Source organism: Diplodia seriata (genome assembly GCF_021436955.1).
Source record: "Diplodia seriata strain FDS-637 chromosome Unknown scaffold_9, whole genome shotgun sequence".
NCBI lineage: Eukaryota > Fungi > Ascomycota > Dothideomycetes > Botryosphaeriales > Botryosphaeriaceae > Diplodia > Diplodia seriata.
This window is the reverse complement of record NW_027117316.1, coordinates 2,497,698-2,512,920: the sequence shown is the minus strand read 5'-3', so window position 1 is coordinate 2,512,920 and position 15,223 is coordinate 2,497,698. Positions and strand designations below refer to the sequence as shown.

Sequence of the window (15,223 nt, the reverse complement as noted above, 5' to 3'; positions counted from 1 at the left end):
TTCGATAAGTCGTAGCAGTAGTGGTAGTATGTAGTAGCCACGTCGCACCCAGCGAATCCCAGAATGCGTTGCCCTTCTTCACGCACTGCACGACAGCAATTGTCTCAGTCTGTCAGTGTAAGTACACAGACGCAGCAAGCCACCACCACCATCATCACCACTCGCCACAAGGTCTCATCAGACGACCCGATATTGCTGCCTTGACTCGCCACCACCCCCACCACTCTCTCTATCCCTTACAGTGCCCGCCTCCAACCTACCTAACCGACGCGCCAAGAGAGACGCCTCCTCCCAACGGTCTTCACCGCGACGAAGAGGCGAAATGTGGCTTGTTCTCCCGGCTGTTGTGTCAGACGTGATCCTACTGCTCCTCATCGGCCTCCTCGCTCAGCCTCCTGCTCCTCCTCAGCCTCCTCAGCCCTCTCCGTTCGGGCGCCGCGCTTGGACCGAGACGCGTGGCGTGCGCCGACTACTGACTATTCTCACACTACTTACCGGTGTCCGTGTGTGTGCGTGTGCCTAGGTGCCTAATCAAACGAATTTCTTAATCCAGCCCTGAAGGAAGGAACGAAGACCCCCGCTCCGCCCCGTCGAAGCAGAAGAAGAAGAAGAAGAAGACCTAAGAAAAAGCTTGGATCCCCAACCAACGTATGTAGCGCGAGGACAGTGCCACGTGCTGCTCTTCCATTCTCGTCTTTGGTCGGCCGCCCCGTCCGTCGGCAACCGGCAACGCCGCTGAGGCTTGTACATACGTACCTGACGGTGGTGGCAGCAGCGCACGTACAGTACATGGCTATGCTTGTACGTACATACGTACCTGACGGCGGTGGCAGCAGCAGCAGCAGCAGCAGCAGCCAGCGCACGCGGCACGTACTATACAAGTCTACCATCGTCGAGCGCGCGGTCCGCCCGTCGGCAGGGGCAGGGGCTGGATGGTACGGTAGGGCTGAGCGTTCGTTCGTTCGTCGTCTATTTGGCTTGGAGGCTCGGGCTCGGGCTCGGGGCGCGCGGGTTAGTTGGTGGCGGTGGTGGCGGTGGTGGTGGTGCCCCGATGCGATGGTACCTAGCACCTAGTGGTAGGTAGGTGTTGTTCTGGAAGTAAGTACGGAGAAGGAGAAGAAGTGAAGTGTCTACCTGCTAACAATAGACGGCCCGGTTTGGGTATGGTCTGGTCTGGTGCTGTGTTGTGTAGGGAGGGTCCCTGCTGGCTGTGATGCCCCCCCCCCCCCCCCCCCCCCCCGGCCCTTCTTTTGGAAGGTTGGTGTGTTGAGGTTTGGTCGGTGGTAGTGGTGGGAGTGGTGGTGGTAGGTGAGTGGGCTATCCCATGTACTGATTGTTGGGTAAGGAAGGAAAAAACACCGCATCATCAGTTGCACCGAGTCACAGAAGTGTGACAAAAGATGTTGGCACACCCGCATCTGCCCCGTATAGATGTTCCACGATACTCATATCAGATGGTGGATAGTTGAATACAAGACCCGGACAAATTGTGTGCATTTAAAACTTACATTTACGTCTGGATCCCGTATTGAACTACCCATAGAAATATGGTGATGCAGTAAGGGCGCCAACATCTTTCGTCACCTGCTGTGTAGTGATATTCACTGCAGGAAAAATCACGGATAACAATAGCTAATGCATTCCAGGTCATCTCCTCAACTTAGGTATCGTAAAGACTCCGGTCGTCACACACACACACTCTCTCTGTCCTCCAACCACCTCAAAACAGAACCAAGTCAGCCCCCCAAACCCCATCCATCTACAACAACAACGCCATCACAACAGCGACGCCTCCAGCAAACACCGCCCACGCAAACCCGCCCATACCGTCCACATTCGCCGCACCACCACTACTCATCTCCACCTCATCCCCAGCAACCCCGCCGCCACCACCACCGCCGCCGATGGACGACACATTCCCCCACCCAGTCGAACCAGCGACACACGACTCATAATTCCCGTCCGTCCACATGGCATCGACCACAGCATCCCACAGGGCCACGGGATCGTACAGCATGGGCGCCGTATACCACAGCCTGCAGTCGGCGTAGTCGGCGACGAACTGCAGCGGCGTGTCCGACGCGTCGCCCTCGCGGTAGTTGTTGCGGTAGTTGATGGTCGCCGCCAGCTGGCCCGTCGCGGGGTCGGAGACGGCGACGCGATTCCGCAGCCTATCCGTCGACCGGACGCCGAGCGCCATGACGCCCGAGTCGTTGAGCAGCTGCTGCTGGCTCTCGTTCTTGTCTGCTAGCCTCACCACCCTCTCCGCTTTGCGAACGACCTGCTCGAAGCGCAGCACCTCGGCGCCCTTGGTGCAGCCGACGCCGACGGGCGCGTGCTGTCCCTGCTGCGGCCGCCCGCCGACGACGACGGAGCGCGCGCCCGGCGCCTGCGTCTTGACCAGCTCGGCGAAGATGGCGCACGTGGACGCGCAGTGGCCGTCCTGCAGGAGGACGATGTCGGCGGCGCGGAACGGTGCCGGCGGCATGTTGTTGTTGTCGCTTCGGTTGTTGCCGCCGTAGCCGCTGACGTTGAAGCCGCCGAGGCGCTCGTGGTCGCTGAGGTTGAGCCGCGTGATGTGCGTGAAGGCGTCGCCGTGGAGCGTGTCGGGCCCGAACAGCGATGGCCACGAGGCGAAGGCGCGGCCGCGCGCGTCCAGACGCGACTTGTACCAGAACTCGGCGATGTCGGTGGATGGCGGGACCGAGAGGGCGGGGTCCAGCGCCGTGTCGTTGCCGGCGGCGTCGGCGAAGGCGCTGGTGAAGCGGCCCATGGCGTTGATGGCGGCGGTGCCGCGCACCCGCGTCCCGCCGTACGGCTCGAGGTGCGGGAACAGCTGCTTGAAGAGGTCGAAGGCCAGGACCACCTTGCCGCCGCCGTTGTGGCGCAGGTCGATGATGAGCCGCGTCTTGTTGGCCGCCGTCGCCGCGGCGAGGAAGGAGGAGACGACGGCTTGGTACTCGGTCCAGTCGACGGGGGAAAAGCTGGGGCTGCTGAGCACGGCGACGCTGTCGCGGGCCGTGCTGTTGAGGAAGTAGCCCGAGACGCTGTTGTCCGACGCTTTTTGGACCGGGTACGGATAGTTGTAGGCGGTTGGTTTTGATTTTGGTCTTGGCGTCAAGGGGATGGAGATGAATCTCGTGAGTTCGGTCACGCGGCCAGGGGGTATTGGGCCCATCAGGAAGGCCCTTTCGAAGGCGGCGACACTGTCGATGAGAGTGAAGTCTTTCTTGAGGACGCCGTAGTTGTCGAGGATGGTCTTGGTCCTGTTTTCGTGGATGAGCGTCGTGTTGTCGCCGAGATAGATGTTGGCCCTGATGAAGTAGGCGTCGTTCTCGTTTTTGAGGGACACGGATGCGGGGCTGTAGAACAGGTTTTGGTAGCGGGCGTCGGGATCGTGGCAGCCGCCGTCAGTGTCGGAGAGGTCAATGAGGTAGCTGTAGGCGCTCTGGTCGTTGATGGTTTGGATTGGTGAAGGGGTGAAGTTGGCGCCGTAGTGGACGGCGTCGATGTCGGCTAGGCCTTGTCAGCTTGCATTCACCGGCGTGGTAGGGGTGGAACATACTCTTCAGATAGACCTTTGGAAGTGACTTGCCGTCCAGGGACAGTGAGACGAGATCGGCCTGGCTTGCATTCTTGGCGAAACCGATAGCGCTCGAGATGTCGGCGAGGTAATCCAAATGTCCATCATCTACCAATGATTGGAATGCTTTCACCAATAATTCCAGGCGTGTGGGGGTACTGACATGCTTTGTGGAGCAAGGTAGTGATGGCGTTTTGCACGTCGTACTCGCTCTCGAAGCCGTTGTTCGAAACATTCTTCTTGATGTCATCCAAGCCTGCGAGGACGTCCACGGGCGGATTGGGATATCCCTTGGGTGGATCCTTGAGATAGGCCAGTGTTGACTGCCAGGTCAGGATGTTGGGAATCTCAGAGAGCAGCTGCGAATCGCCTTCAACATTGACGGGTATCGCCTTCAAGCAAGAGTAGGCCAGAGACGCGGGTAGTACCAAGTGAGCAACAGCCGGATCTTGCTGGACGAAGTGGTGGTGCAATCGAGCACATCCATCATCTCCTGAGGCTAGGTTGGCTGCGAGCGACGCGGCGAGTAGAACAGCAGACTTGAGCATGTTGTGATAAGGATTTGATGCAAAAAGAAGAGGGGCGGAAGAGGTCTTGTTTTCGGCGAGGTGAAGGCTGCCAGCAAAGGTAGGTGCGATGCGGGAGGTGCGTAGCTGCGTGTTCCTGCGTCGTGCCTTCCGCACCCGCCTTCCTGATCATCGTAGCGGCAGCATTATCGGAATTGCACCGCCTCCGCCGCACTGCTCGGCTGTCCCCAGCTAGGGAGTCCATCGGTTCCGGCATCGAGACCAAGTCTACTACTGTTGTTCGCCTCATGTGCTTTTCAAGTCGACGATTGAGCAATGACGTTGATGTGCCTGCTCCAAGAACAGAGCGTCGGCGCTTGCCCTGTCCAATCACAGCCCGGAATCTCAGCCCAACTGCTGCCGAGAAAACGAAGAATTCTCCCGTGACGGACTCATCTTCAGTCTCACACACTCTTCTGTTGCTGGCAGCCTTCTCTCGTCCGGCGCAATCCTGCAGCGAATCCAACCTTCCACCCCAGGCTGCATGTGATCATTGCTGATTGTTTTCCTTGACTCGCATGAGGATTGCGCCACAGCTTTGCTGACCGCATCTCCGTCAAGAATAATGGGTAACGTCGGCGTTTCTGACACAACCGTAGTCAGACTTTAGCGCCGCAGAGGCGCAGGCCGTGAGGAAGGCGTATAAGTCACATGTGAGCCCGTCGCATGTTCCACCAACTGCGTGAGACAGTCCAGACCCTCCCCCAGGAAGACACGCCCCCTGCGAACAGCCGGGGTGAGGCCTGCGCCAGGAACAACAGAAATTTTTTTCCCTTTTTTTTGGCCATGTAAGATCGTATGAGATGATTTGTTTGAGTTTCCTCCAACGTCTTGGCGCCCATGCATGGAGTGTAAGCCTTGGAAGTCATGTGCAAGCCACGTCACATCCTAAGCGCTGAGGGGATCTTCTTTATGATTCATCCCTTCACAGTTTCATGAGTCCCGCAGAGAGACTCTATGTCTAAGCGAAATAATGTGGTGCGAAGGAGGAGGAACTGTATGGCGTGCATGTGCCTCAGAAGATCTCCCAACGGATACATTAACCGTCGAAACAGGACATCGACCCACCACAACGAAGAACTCCGTCGATATGAAGACTGGAATGAAGGCAAAAAGAGAGAAATCGCGGACTCATCATACCCTCGTAGTTTCTTCTCTCACTTGTCCCACATGCTCGACGTGAGCAACAGTACCGCCGCTACCTTTCGACACCTCCTTCTTATCCACCGCGACCTCATCACCAAACGCGGCAGCCACCTGCTCCAGGGTCATCTGGTTCGTCTCCGGAAGGAAAAGCCAGTACGCGGTGGCGGCAAAAATATTGCACGCGATGAAGACAAAGTAGAACTTCCAGGAGATGTTATCGAAGGCGATGCTGGCGCAGTAGGTGAGCCAGATGGCGGTGACGGCCTGGGTGAAGACAGCGAAACCGTTGCCGCGGGCCCGCAGGTGCAAGGGGAAGATCTCCGCGACCAGCACCCAGTTGACGGTGTTGAAGAAGTACGAGTAGAAGAAGGCGTAGAGGAATATGAGGGCGACTCCCGCACGCGACCCGTCTGGGTTGTGTGAGTCCGGGTAGAACTTGCTCAGGGCGGTCAGAATGCCCAGGCACGCGGCAAGGACGGTATGGCCGGTGACTGCGGCGGGGTCAGCGCAAGCCCATCTGAACGTGTTTGTGCGTTACTTACTGACTGTCCGCTTCCTGGGCCAGAAGTCGGAAAGGGTGAATAGACTCAGAATCTGGCCAATCACTGCCATGAAGCCGTACAGGCCGGTGATGAGCAGCACTGTCTGACCTTCAAATCCAAGCGCGTTGTACATGACGCTCTGGTAGCTCTGGATGATGTTGGAGCCTGACAACTTGGTCATGTTGACGATCAGACAGCCGAGCAGTGTTCTGCGGATGTATTGTTTTGTGAAGAGCTCCCGGTAGCTGCTTCTGCGGCGCGTTTCCGACTCGAACGCAATCTGGCTCTGCATGGTGGTGTATTCTGTTGCAATCCACTCTTCCCCGCGATGGACATGGAGATATCGGAGGACCTTGATGGCATCTTCATGACGCTCGTGCTGGATGACTGCCGCATTGAAAAGGGTTAGTGGGTACTGTGCTCGGCAGTTCCATAAGATAATGACTTACGCCATCGCGGCGAGTATGGCAACACAAACGTCAGTGCCATGAGCAACATGGCTGGTGGAGCCTGCATCGCCAGTGGAACCCGCCACTGCACAGACCCATGTCCAAAGCTGCCAGCGTAGCCGATCCAATTGGCCAGGAAGGCGCCAAAGGTGTTCATGAGTCCTTTGAGTCCGACCAGGAACGCTCTGTTCTCCGCTGGTGACATCTCGGAGAGGTAGACGGGTGCGACCGAGTACACCATGCCTGTCGAGAATCCAGAGAGTGCGCGACCTACGACCATCATGGCAGGGTTTACGGCTCCGGCCTGGACGGCAGCTCCGATGACACTGACGGTCGAGCCCAGCAGCAGACTCCAGCGTCGACTGATGCTGTCCATACTCCATGAAGCGAGTGCACTACCAATAGCGCTGCCGGCATAGTATCCGGACACAATGCCGCCGTTGACGGACGAGTTTTCTTCGGAAGGGCCGTACATGTATTTCTTGAATGTAGATTGCGCAATGGTAGTGGCGATGATGCCCGTGTCAAGACCGTATAGCAGACTATACACTGTCAACAGACTGCAAAGTGCTGCCACTTGATTGTCTTACCCCGCCAGACTGATGGCCAGCGCGATCATTACGGAGCGGAAGGAGTTGCCATGATGGCCTCTGGTGGTGCTGCGAGACATATTAGATGATAGTGACAGCAGTGTGGAGAGAATCGACGTCTTGCGGAAGCTTGTTAAGTGGGCTCCCTCAAGTACGGACGGACTTACACGAGACTGGAGGAAAAACAGTACGCAACATCAGCTGGGGATACCCTTCCTATCGAAGTCCAGTCAGCATTACAACTGCTCCCAACCGCCGTAGTCCCCACTCCACTAACATCCAAAAGGCAAAGATGGTGCACTCCACTCTGCAACCCCCAGGTTCCCCGCGTTCACATCAAGCTTTTGCGGGGAAGACGTTCCCATCCCCCACGCCTCCCCCCACACGCCATCGTTATTCCCGAGGAGCCAATGGGTGCAAAAATATCCGGGTTGGCGGACCGACCCCGCTCATCCGACCGGACCCCCACGCGGGGCCGGAAAAGAACCCGCAAAGCTTGTCTGAACACTTCAAAACCGCACGGGCGGCCGAGCAGCGGACAAGAAGAGGGCCAGAGTTCGAAGACATCGTTGTCCCCGTCACCTCGCCCATCATGTCTGCAACGGCCACAGTCACAACCACCGATCCCCCCACGGCCACGACCGTATCCGCTCCGTCCACCATCGACGAGCTCATCCGAGCGCAGGCCGCTCGCGCCGACGATCCGGTGCTCGTGGCATACCCTGCCACGGACGTCGACGATTTCGAGCAGTACACAGCGAAACGGCTCAACAGCTATGCCGACGCGGCAGCGGCCAAGTACGCGAGCCAGGGTCTGGCGCCAGCGGTTTGCATCCCCGCCGCCCACAGGCAACGACCACACTGACCGTCCACGCAGGACCCCACGTCGGCCGGCGACGCGCCCGTGGTAGCGCTGCTGGCGCCGTCCAGCTTCGACGTCATCGTCACGATCCTGGCCGTCAGCCGGCTGGGGTGGGCGCTGCTGTTCCTCTCGCCGCGGCTGGCGGCGGCCGCGCACGCGCGCCTGCTCGAGACGTGCGGCTGCGGCATCATCATCGCCGCCCCCGGGGAGCAGCAGGACGGCGTCCCGCGAATCCGCGCCGCGCTGCCCCCGACCTCCTCACTGACATCAATCGCGCCCATCACCCGGGCCGACTACCGCACTCCCTCCACCACCACCACCACCACCACCACCACCACCATCCCCCGTGCCTCCTCCCCCTCCCCCTCCCCCTCCCCCGCCGAAAAGACCGCCTGGATAATCCACTCCAGCGGCAGCACGGGCTTCCCGAAGCCGATCCCGCTCTCTCACCGCGCGCTCCTCGCCAACTTCGCCAAAGGGCTGGGCCTGCGGGCGTTCTGCGCGTCGCCGCTGTTCCACTCGCACGGGCTGATGGAGCTGTTCCGGTGCGTGTACCGGGGCGTGGCCATGTGGAGCGCGAACCACGCGCGGGCGGTGACGGCGGCGAACCTGGTGCGGGCGATGCGGGCGGCGCGGCCGGAGCTGGTGACGGCGGTGCCGTACGTGCTGGGGATCATGGCGGAGCGGGAGGAGGGGGTGCGGGAGCTGCGGGGAGCGCGGGTCGTCATGTTTGCGGGGGCTGCGTGTCCCGAGGGCGTGGGGGATGCGTTGGTGGCCGGGGGCGTCAATCTGGTGGCGAATTATGGGTCGTGAGTTGTTCCTGGTTTTGTTGTTGTTGTTGCTCTCTCCCCGCCCTCCCCCTCCAGATGCTTTCCCCCTCCTGTCCCCCGACCGTCCCCTCTCTCCCCCCCTCATCACTAACCCCCTCCCCCTCGGGGCCACAGCTCCGAAACCGGCGCCATAATGTCCTCCCTCCGCCCCCCCGGCGACACCGCGTGGTCCTACCTGCGGCTCCCCGCCCCCATCGCCCCGCACATCCTCATGGACGAGATCACGCCCGGCATCTACGAATGCGTCGCGCTCTCCTCCCTGCCTTCTCGCGGCGCCCCGAGCAACAGCGACACCCCGCCCGACTCGTTCCGCACGCGCGACCTCTTCGCGGCGCACCCGACGCACGCCGACTGGTGGCGCTACCTGGCGCGGCTCGACGACCGGCTGGCGCTGACGAACGGCGAGAAGGTGTTGCCGTTGCCGATCGAGGGCGCCGTGAGGCAGTGTCGCCACGTCGCCGAGGCGGTGGTGTTTGGCGCGGGGAGGGCGGTGCCGGGGATGTTGGTGTTCCGCGCGGGGGGAGAGGGAGAGGGGGGAGCGGAGATGGGGGAGGCGGAGGAGTTCGTCGAGGCGATTTGGGGGCACGTCGAGGAAGCGAATGCCGGCGCCGAGTCGTTTGCGCGGATCCCGAGGGAACTCGTGGTGGCGATGCCGGCGGGGACCGAGTGGCCGCGGACGGACAAGGGGACGGCGGTGCGGCAGCGCGTGTACGACGTCTTCGCGGACGTCATCGAGGCGGCGTATGCGCGGTTCGAGCGGACGGGTTTGGGGGATCGGGAGGAGGAGCGCGGCGGCGGAGCGCCGCTGCTCGCGCTCGAGGTGGCGGGGTTGGAGGAATGGTTGCTGGAGAAGTTTAGGGGCGAGCTGGGGGCGGCGCGTTTGCAGAGCGCCGAGGCGGACGTCTTTGCGGCCGGCGTCGACAGCTTGCAGACGATGCGGATGTGGAGTCTGATCCGGAAGACGCTGGACCTGGGGCCGCGACGCGACGAATTGAGCCAGAACGTGGTGTACGAGAAAGGCAACGTCAAGACGTTGGCGAGGCACCTCTACGCGCTGCGGACGGGCGAAGCCATGGGCCAGAGCGACGAGGACGAGCTGCTGGCCATGCAAGAGCTCGTCGACGAGTTCTCCGCATTCGACCCGCACGTCCCCGGCGACCTACCCGCCCCCGACGGCGAAGTCGTGGTAAGCTCTCCCTGCCCTCCCCCTCCACCATCCCATCCCACTAACCCCCAAGCTCCTCACCGGCGCCACCGGCGGCCTCGGCGCGCACATCCTCCACATCCTCCTCACCCACCCCCCCAGCAACCTCACCCACATCTACGCCCTCGCGCGCGCCCCCTCCGCCAGCACCGCAGAGACGCGAATCCTCTCCTCCCTCCGCTCCCGAGGGCTCACCCTCCCCCCGCCACCGGACTCCACCACCCCCCTCTGGACCGCGCTCCCCTACACCTCCCTCAGCTCCCCCGACCTCTCCCTCCCGCCCGCCACCCTCGCCGCCCTCCGCGCGCGCCTCACCTGCGTCGTGCACGCCGCGTGGCCGGTCAACTTCGCTTTGCCGGTCCGCGCGTTCCGGCCGCACGTCGCCGGGCTGCACGCGCTGCTGGACCGGCTGTGTCTGCGCGTGCGCACGCCGGAGCCCGCGGCGCTGTGGTTCGCTAGCAGCGTGGCGGCGACGGGGGGGCTCGCGAACCTAGCGCAAAACGGCGACGACGACGACGACGATGGCGAGGTGGTGCGGGTTTCGGAAGCCGTGCCGCGCCCGTTCGCGGCGGCGCAGGGGGTGGGGTATGGTCGGAGTAAGTTGGTGGGGGAGAAGATCGTGGCGGCGGCGGCGCAGCAGACGGGGGGGATGCGGGCGCGGGCGGGGGTGCTGCGGATAGGGCAGCTGGTGGGGGATCTGGGCGGGGCGGGGGACTGGAACGGGACGGAGGCGGTGCCGTTGCTGGTGCGGGGGGTGTGGGAGACGGGCGTATTGCCTGCGCTTGACGAGGTGAGTGGACGGGGTGTTCCCTTAATCCTCTTCTCTCTTTTTTTTTTTCCGCCCCCTTTTCGGAATCGCCATGTTCCCTCGTGCGTGCTGACGAAGTCTGTAGAATATGTCTTGGCTCCCGATTGACGTGGCGGCGGCCTCGATCTTGGACATCGCGCTGCCGGTGGGAGGCCGGGAGAGTGGTGGTGATGGTGTGCGGGATGTTGTCGAGGATGATGCCGCGACGGTGTACCACATCCTCAACCCGCAGACCTTTCATTGGACGAGGGACTTCGTTCCGGCTCTCCGACGAACCGGGATGCTTCCGCCGTTCGAGGTCGTGTCGCCCGCCGAATGGCTCGAGAAACTGCGCGATAGTGATCCGGACGTGCAGAGGAATCCGAGTCGGAAGCTGCTGGGGTTCTGGGAGGGTAAGTATGGGCGAGAAGTGACGGGCAAGAAGACGTTGGGATTTCAGACTGAGAAAACGCTTGAAATGGCGCCACGGCTCGGCGAAGTGCCTATGGCGGACATCCTTAGGGACGACGAGTGGCTGGGGAGGGTTGTGCGGAGGTGGGTGAGTTCTTGGTAACCGGCTATCAGAGGTTGAGGACTTGCTAGCCTTGAGCTATGATCACACGTCTAAGTCAAACCATTAGTCTGAGTAGCCAAGCTTTACCAAAGGCGAAGTTCGTTCAAAGGTTCCTCTGCTCTTTCGTTGCTTTCTCTTAAGTCAACCCAGGTAATTTCCACACTCGCGTTAGTGACAGCAATTCAAGGGATCCCTCGAGAGGAAAGCGGAAATAATCTGGCATAAGAAACCGTTGAAAGTACCAAAGAGCCTCCACCAAACGCTATGCAGTGATCCTTGGAGCTTGTGGAATGCGAAGCCATAGTTAAAATACTGGATGGGAAGTACAAAGACAGAGACTGTCTACTCTGCTTTGGAACCTTTCGGTTGAAACTTGGCTTTCAAACGCTGAATCTTGCCAGCAATGACACCCTTCAAGCCGCCTCCTTGCCAAGCAACAACCTCGTTCGCTCCGATGAACCTCCTGACCAGGATGTTGAAGATACTGCCGAATCCTAAAGCCATGACTGTACTGGTAAGAATGATGACGTTGTATGGCATACTGAAATCCGGCGTCGGCAATGGAAGGAGTAAGCTTGTCGTGCGCAGGTAAACCCCTCTCGAGTCCGAGTCCGTGGCATGGTCGAGGAGGCGGATGACGGCGGGCGCCACATCGAAGCCGCGGTTCGCGTCGGGTGGGTATTCCGTGTAGCGCAGAATTGCCTTTTCAAAATCATATGTCAAAGTCAACGTTGAGTTGGCTGGGACTGTGAGCATCAATTCGAGGTGAGTGCCTCGGCTTCGGTCTACACCTGGTCTGTAGAATATCTCCTTGATACACTCGGGACATTCCACCTTGGAGTCTCCAGAAGTGACAAATGCGCGGAGAGTGTGCACGTAAGTCCTCATAAACCACGGCAAAGATTCCAGGTAGATCAGGTCGACCGGAGAAGTCTGGGACGGGTTCGTCAAGACAGCCTGGAGACCACCACGCTCTTGGCCATAGCCAGTGATTGAGCGAGCTGCATACAATGGCGGCTGAGCTAGAGGAATGCTTGATTCCACTGTTTGCTCGGGAAGGACTAAATCGAAATCCGCACCAGCTATATGTCCGTTAGTCGCCAAGAAACTAGCAGGTCTGTCACAAAAACTTACTGGGCAGTTCGTAGCACCTCAATAAGCCGTCTTCGTACTTGGATTCCTTGTACTTTGCAGAAGTCTCGACCTTGATCTCACGCTCTGGCTGAACATTGATACATACGGTCTCGGAAGCTGGCCCTTCACCCGTCAAAGGGCACGCACCCTTGATTGGCCGTCCAAATAGCTGGTTAAAGCTCCACGCCGACTCCGAAGTAGCTTCGAGAGGAAAGCAGGAATCGTGCCGAGGATAGGGCTTGTTCTCGTCACATGGAATCTCCTCGATAGGCTTAGGCCTAGGAATTGGGTTGTCTGCACAATGTGAATAGGCGCAGCATAAGGAGCAGCCGCTATACACGTACCTCTCGGGCGCTTTGATCTGTCAATGTCCACGACCATGTCCACAACCTGTTCCATTTCCAAGACGCACTCGCTGCCGTCATCAGGACAGACAGGACGTACATCGATAGACATGGTCTGCCATGACGCATCAAAGAGCTTGTGGCCATCCAGAAGGCTCGAGACGCCGGATTTCCCCTTGCACGGCAACAGTTTCAGGAAAGGTGTCAAGTTCTCGGTGCAGATTACCTCGTGCGGGAGGGTGCCGTGGAGCAGGTGAAGGTTCTCGAGAGACTCGACTGGCGGATAGCGCTCGGGAGGAAAAGACTTGACGGGACGGATGGTCTTGGTGGCATCAATAAAGTTGACGGAGGCGCAGAAGAGGCCGGAGAGAGCGTTGGCCAGCGTCAGCCAGCGCGCATTCGCCCTTGTGATGAATGAGCATTCGGCGTGCATAATTGGGGCCGATACGGCACTCACTGCTCCTCAGTCTCCGCATCTACCCATGCCCACAGCTCAACACCAGTCCCGCCCTCGCGCGCTCCGTTCCGTGGTCGGGCTCCCCATTGCTCGGCGTCCCAGCGGCCGGTGCTGAAGCGCAGGTGCAGCTCCTTGGTGTGAGCATGCTGCAGGATCTGGCCCAGCGAGCGAGGGAAGAAGCGGAAGTTCTGGTGCTCGAAAGACGCAGCGGAGGCGTTGCTGCGGAAGTTGAAGGAGGCTAGAAGTTGGTCCTGCGGGAGAGGGCGCAACAGAAGGCGCTCGTGATAGTCGGCGCCATCGGCATTGGCATGCGACGACAGCAGAAGGAGCGACAAGAGGCCAAAGAGGGAGCGTAGGAGGAACATGGCGGCTCTCCAGCCGTTGACAGCTGCGTGGAGGTGAGGGCGGAAGCAGCTGTCTGGCGGGTGACGCGCCGCGGCGCACTGGACCCCGGTCGATCGACGCAATGGGGCCGCGGTCGGGAAACGAGAAATCCGTCGCGCGCGTCCCAGCTTTATCCACCTATCACTCTATCACCACCACCTCTCCGCCCCAATCCCCATTGCTGCATCCGCTCCTGCGCCACCGACTGCTTCGCCGTCGCCATGGCCGCCGAACAGAGGAAGCTGCTCGGTAAGTCGCAGTGCCCAGCCTCCGCAAGCATTGCCGTGTACTGACAGGCGCAGAGCAGCTCATGGGCGAGCAGCTCATGTCGGGCCCCGGCACGCGCGCCCCGCAACTGTCCATGACCGACCCCAAGGTCTGCCGCTCGTACCTGGTCGGCACCTGCCCGCACGACCTCTTTACCAATACCAAGCAAGACTTTGGCCCTTGCCCCAAGGTCCACAGCGAGGCGCTCAAGAACGAGTACGAGGCCGCCGACGCCGAGCAGAAGCGCCGCTGGGGCTTCGAGTACGACTACCTGCGCGACATGCAAAAGTACGTCGACGAGTGCAACCGCCGCATCGACAGCGCCCAGCGCCGCCTGGAAAAGACGCCCGACGAGATCCGACAGACCAACCTGCTGCTCACCCAGATCCGCGACCTGTCCAAGACCATCGAGAACGGCCTGCTGGAGATCCAGATACTGGGCGAGGAGGGCGCCGTCAACCAGGCCGTCACCGAGTTCTTCAAGGTCAAGCAGGCCAAGCAGACCAAGGAGGACCGCGAGCGCGAACTCAAGGCATTGTCCGACACTTCCGGCCCATCAGGCCATCAGAAGCTGCAGGTTTGCGATGTCTGCGGCGCCTACCTCAGTCGCCTCGACAACGACCGCCGCTTGGCCGATCACTTTTACGGAAAGATGCATCTTGGGTACGCTCAGATGCGGAAAACATACGAGGTCCTGCAGAAGGAGCTCAAGGGGAAGCCACCGCCACAGCGCCACGATGCCGACGACGGACCCCGTGGGGGACGAGGCGATCCCGATGGTGGATTCGGAGACAGAGGCTATGGCGGAAGAGGAGGATACAGAGGTGGCGGCGGGTACGGCCGCGGCGGGGGTGGTGGCTACCGGGGCGGCCGCGGCTACGGAGGGCGGTGGTGAGGTATGGAACCTTGTTGCATTTTCAACTGACAGGTCAAGGCGTTCTGGACGGTCTGGGAAAAGTAGATGCTATCCGCACGGAAATTTGGTCCAATATCCAACAACTGCACCGAGTACGCATCTCCCGCCGCCTCTGGTGATTGTGGTTAACCAATTGCAAGCAGCATGGCCTCCCGGGCCTGTCGGAACATATTGTGAGGTCTAATGAGCACTGTGGTAAAGTTCCCGTGACAACACACGCGCAGCACGGTGGGTCAAGGTCTCCTTCTTGTTGCTTGGATTTCTAACGACAGCATTTCCTTTTTTCGGTGCGTTCGTCTCGACGTGAAACGGATCGTGTTAGACGTGAATGAGAAGCTATCCTTTACAACTGATCTGCGCTTGGTGATGCTCTGATGATGGGATCCATGCTACTTGCTGTGCCGAGCCGCCGGGCCGCGGAAGGCGGTGACGGACTGGGCCCGCGCCAAGACTTGATGGCTGCATTACACCGTCCCGCCGGGCGCGGCGCCAGCTGGAACCCAACTTTCGGACATCGCCCTGCGCCCTTCCAACCCTGTCTCCGCTGGCTATCCGTGCTCTGCCCTTTGCTCTCTGCACCTCACCCGC

General features: G+C 60.4%; 5 protein-coding genes across 5 annotated transcripts; 2 read left to right on the top strand and 3 right to left on the bottom strand.

Moving 5' to 3' along the window:
* Positions 1–1,759: 1,759 nt before the first annotated feature.
* SLS55_009165 (uncharacterized protein) lies at positions 1,760–4,131 on the bottom strand (the record flags this gene model as incomplete). The annotated part of the gene is made up of 3 exons (XM_066780568.1): positions 1,760–3,516; positions 3,566–3,691; positions 3,747–4,131. 3 exons carry the CDS (start codon positions 4,129–4,131, stop codon positions 1,760–1,762), a joined length of 2,268 nt encoding a protein of 755 aa, XP_066629797.1.
* Positions 4,132–5,283: 1,152 nt separating this feature from the next.
* Positions 5,284–6,905, bottom strand: SLS55_009164 (uncharacterized protein; the record flags this gene model as incomplete). Its single annotated transcript, XM_066780567.1, has 4 exons — positions 5,284–5,786; positions 5,838–6,224; positions 6,287–6,828; positions 6,877–6,905. 4 exons carry the CDS (start codon positions 6,903–6,905, stop codon positions 5,284–5,286), a joined length of 1,461 nt encoding a protein of 486 aa, XP_066629796.1.
* A 1,796-nt stretch (positions 6,906–8,701) lies between these two features.
* On the top strand, positions 8,702–11,133 carry SLS55_009163 (uncharacterized protein; the record flags this gene model as incomplete). The annotated part of the gene is made up of 3 exons (XM_066780566.1): positions 8,702–9,754; positions 9,807–10,562; positions 10,666–11,133. The coding sequence occupies 3 exons, from the start codon at positions 8,702–8,704 to the stop codon at positions 11,131–11,133; spliced, it is 2,277 nt and encodes a 758-aa protein (XP_066629795.1).
* Positions 11,134–11,475: 342 nt separating this feature from the next.
* GPI16 (Subunit of the glycosylphosphatidylinositol transamidase complex-like protein) lies at positions 11,476–13,433 on the bottom strand (the record flags this gene model as incomplete). The annotated part of the gene is made up of 5 exons (XM_066780565.1): positions 11,476–12,215; positions 12,268–12,561; positions 12,612–12,657; positions 12,712–13,015; positions 13,069–13,433. The coding sequence occupies 5 exons, from the start codon at positions 13,431–13,433 to the stop codon at positions 11,476–11,478; spliced, it is 1,749 nt and encodes a 582-aa protein (XP_066629794.1).
* Positions 13,434–13,673: 240 nt separating this feature from the next.
* LUC7 (splicing factor) lies at positions 13,674–14,614 on the top strand (the record flags this gene model as incomplete). Its single annotated transcript, XM_066780564.1, has 2 exons — positions 13,674–13,701; positions 13,755–14,614. 2 exons carry the CDS (start codon positions 13,674–13,676, stop codon positions 14,612–14,614), a joined length of 888 nt encoding a protein of 295 aa, XP_066629793.1.
* Between the last annotated feature and the right edge of the window lie 609 nt (positions 14,615–15,223).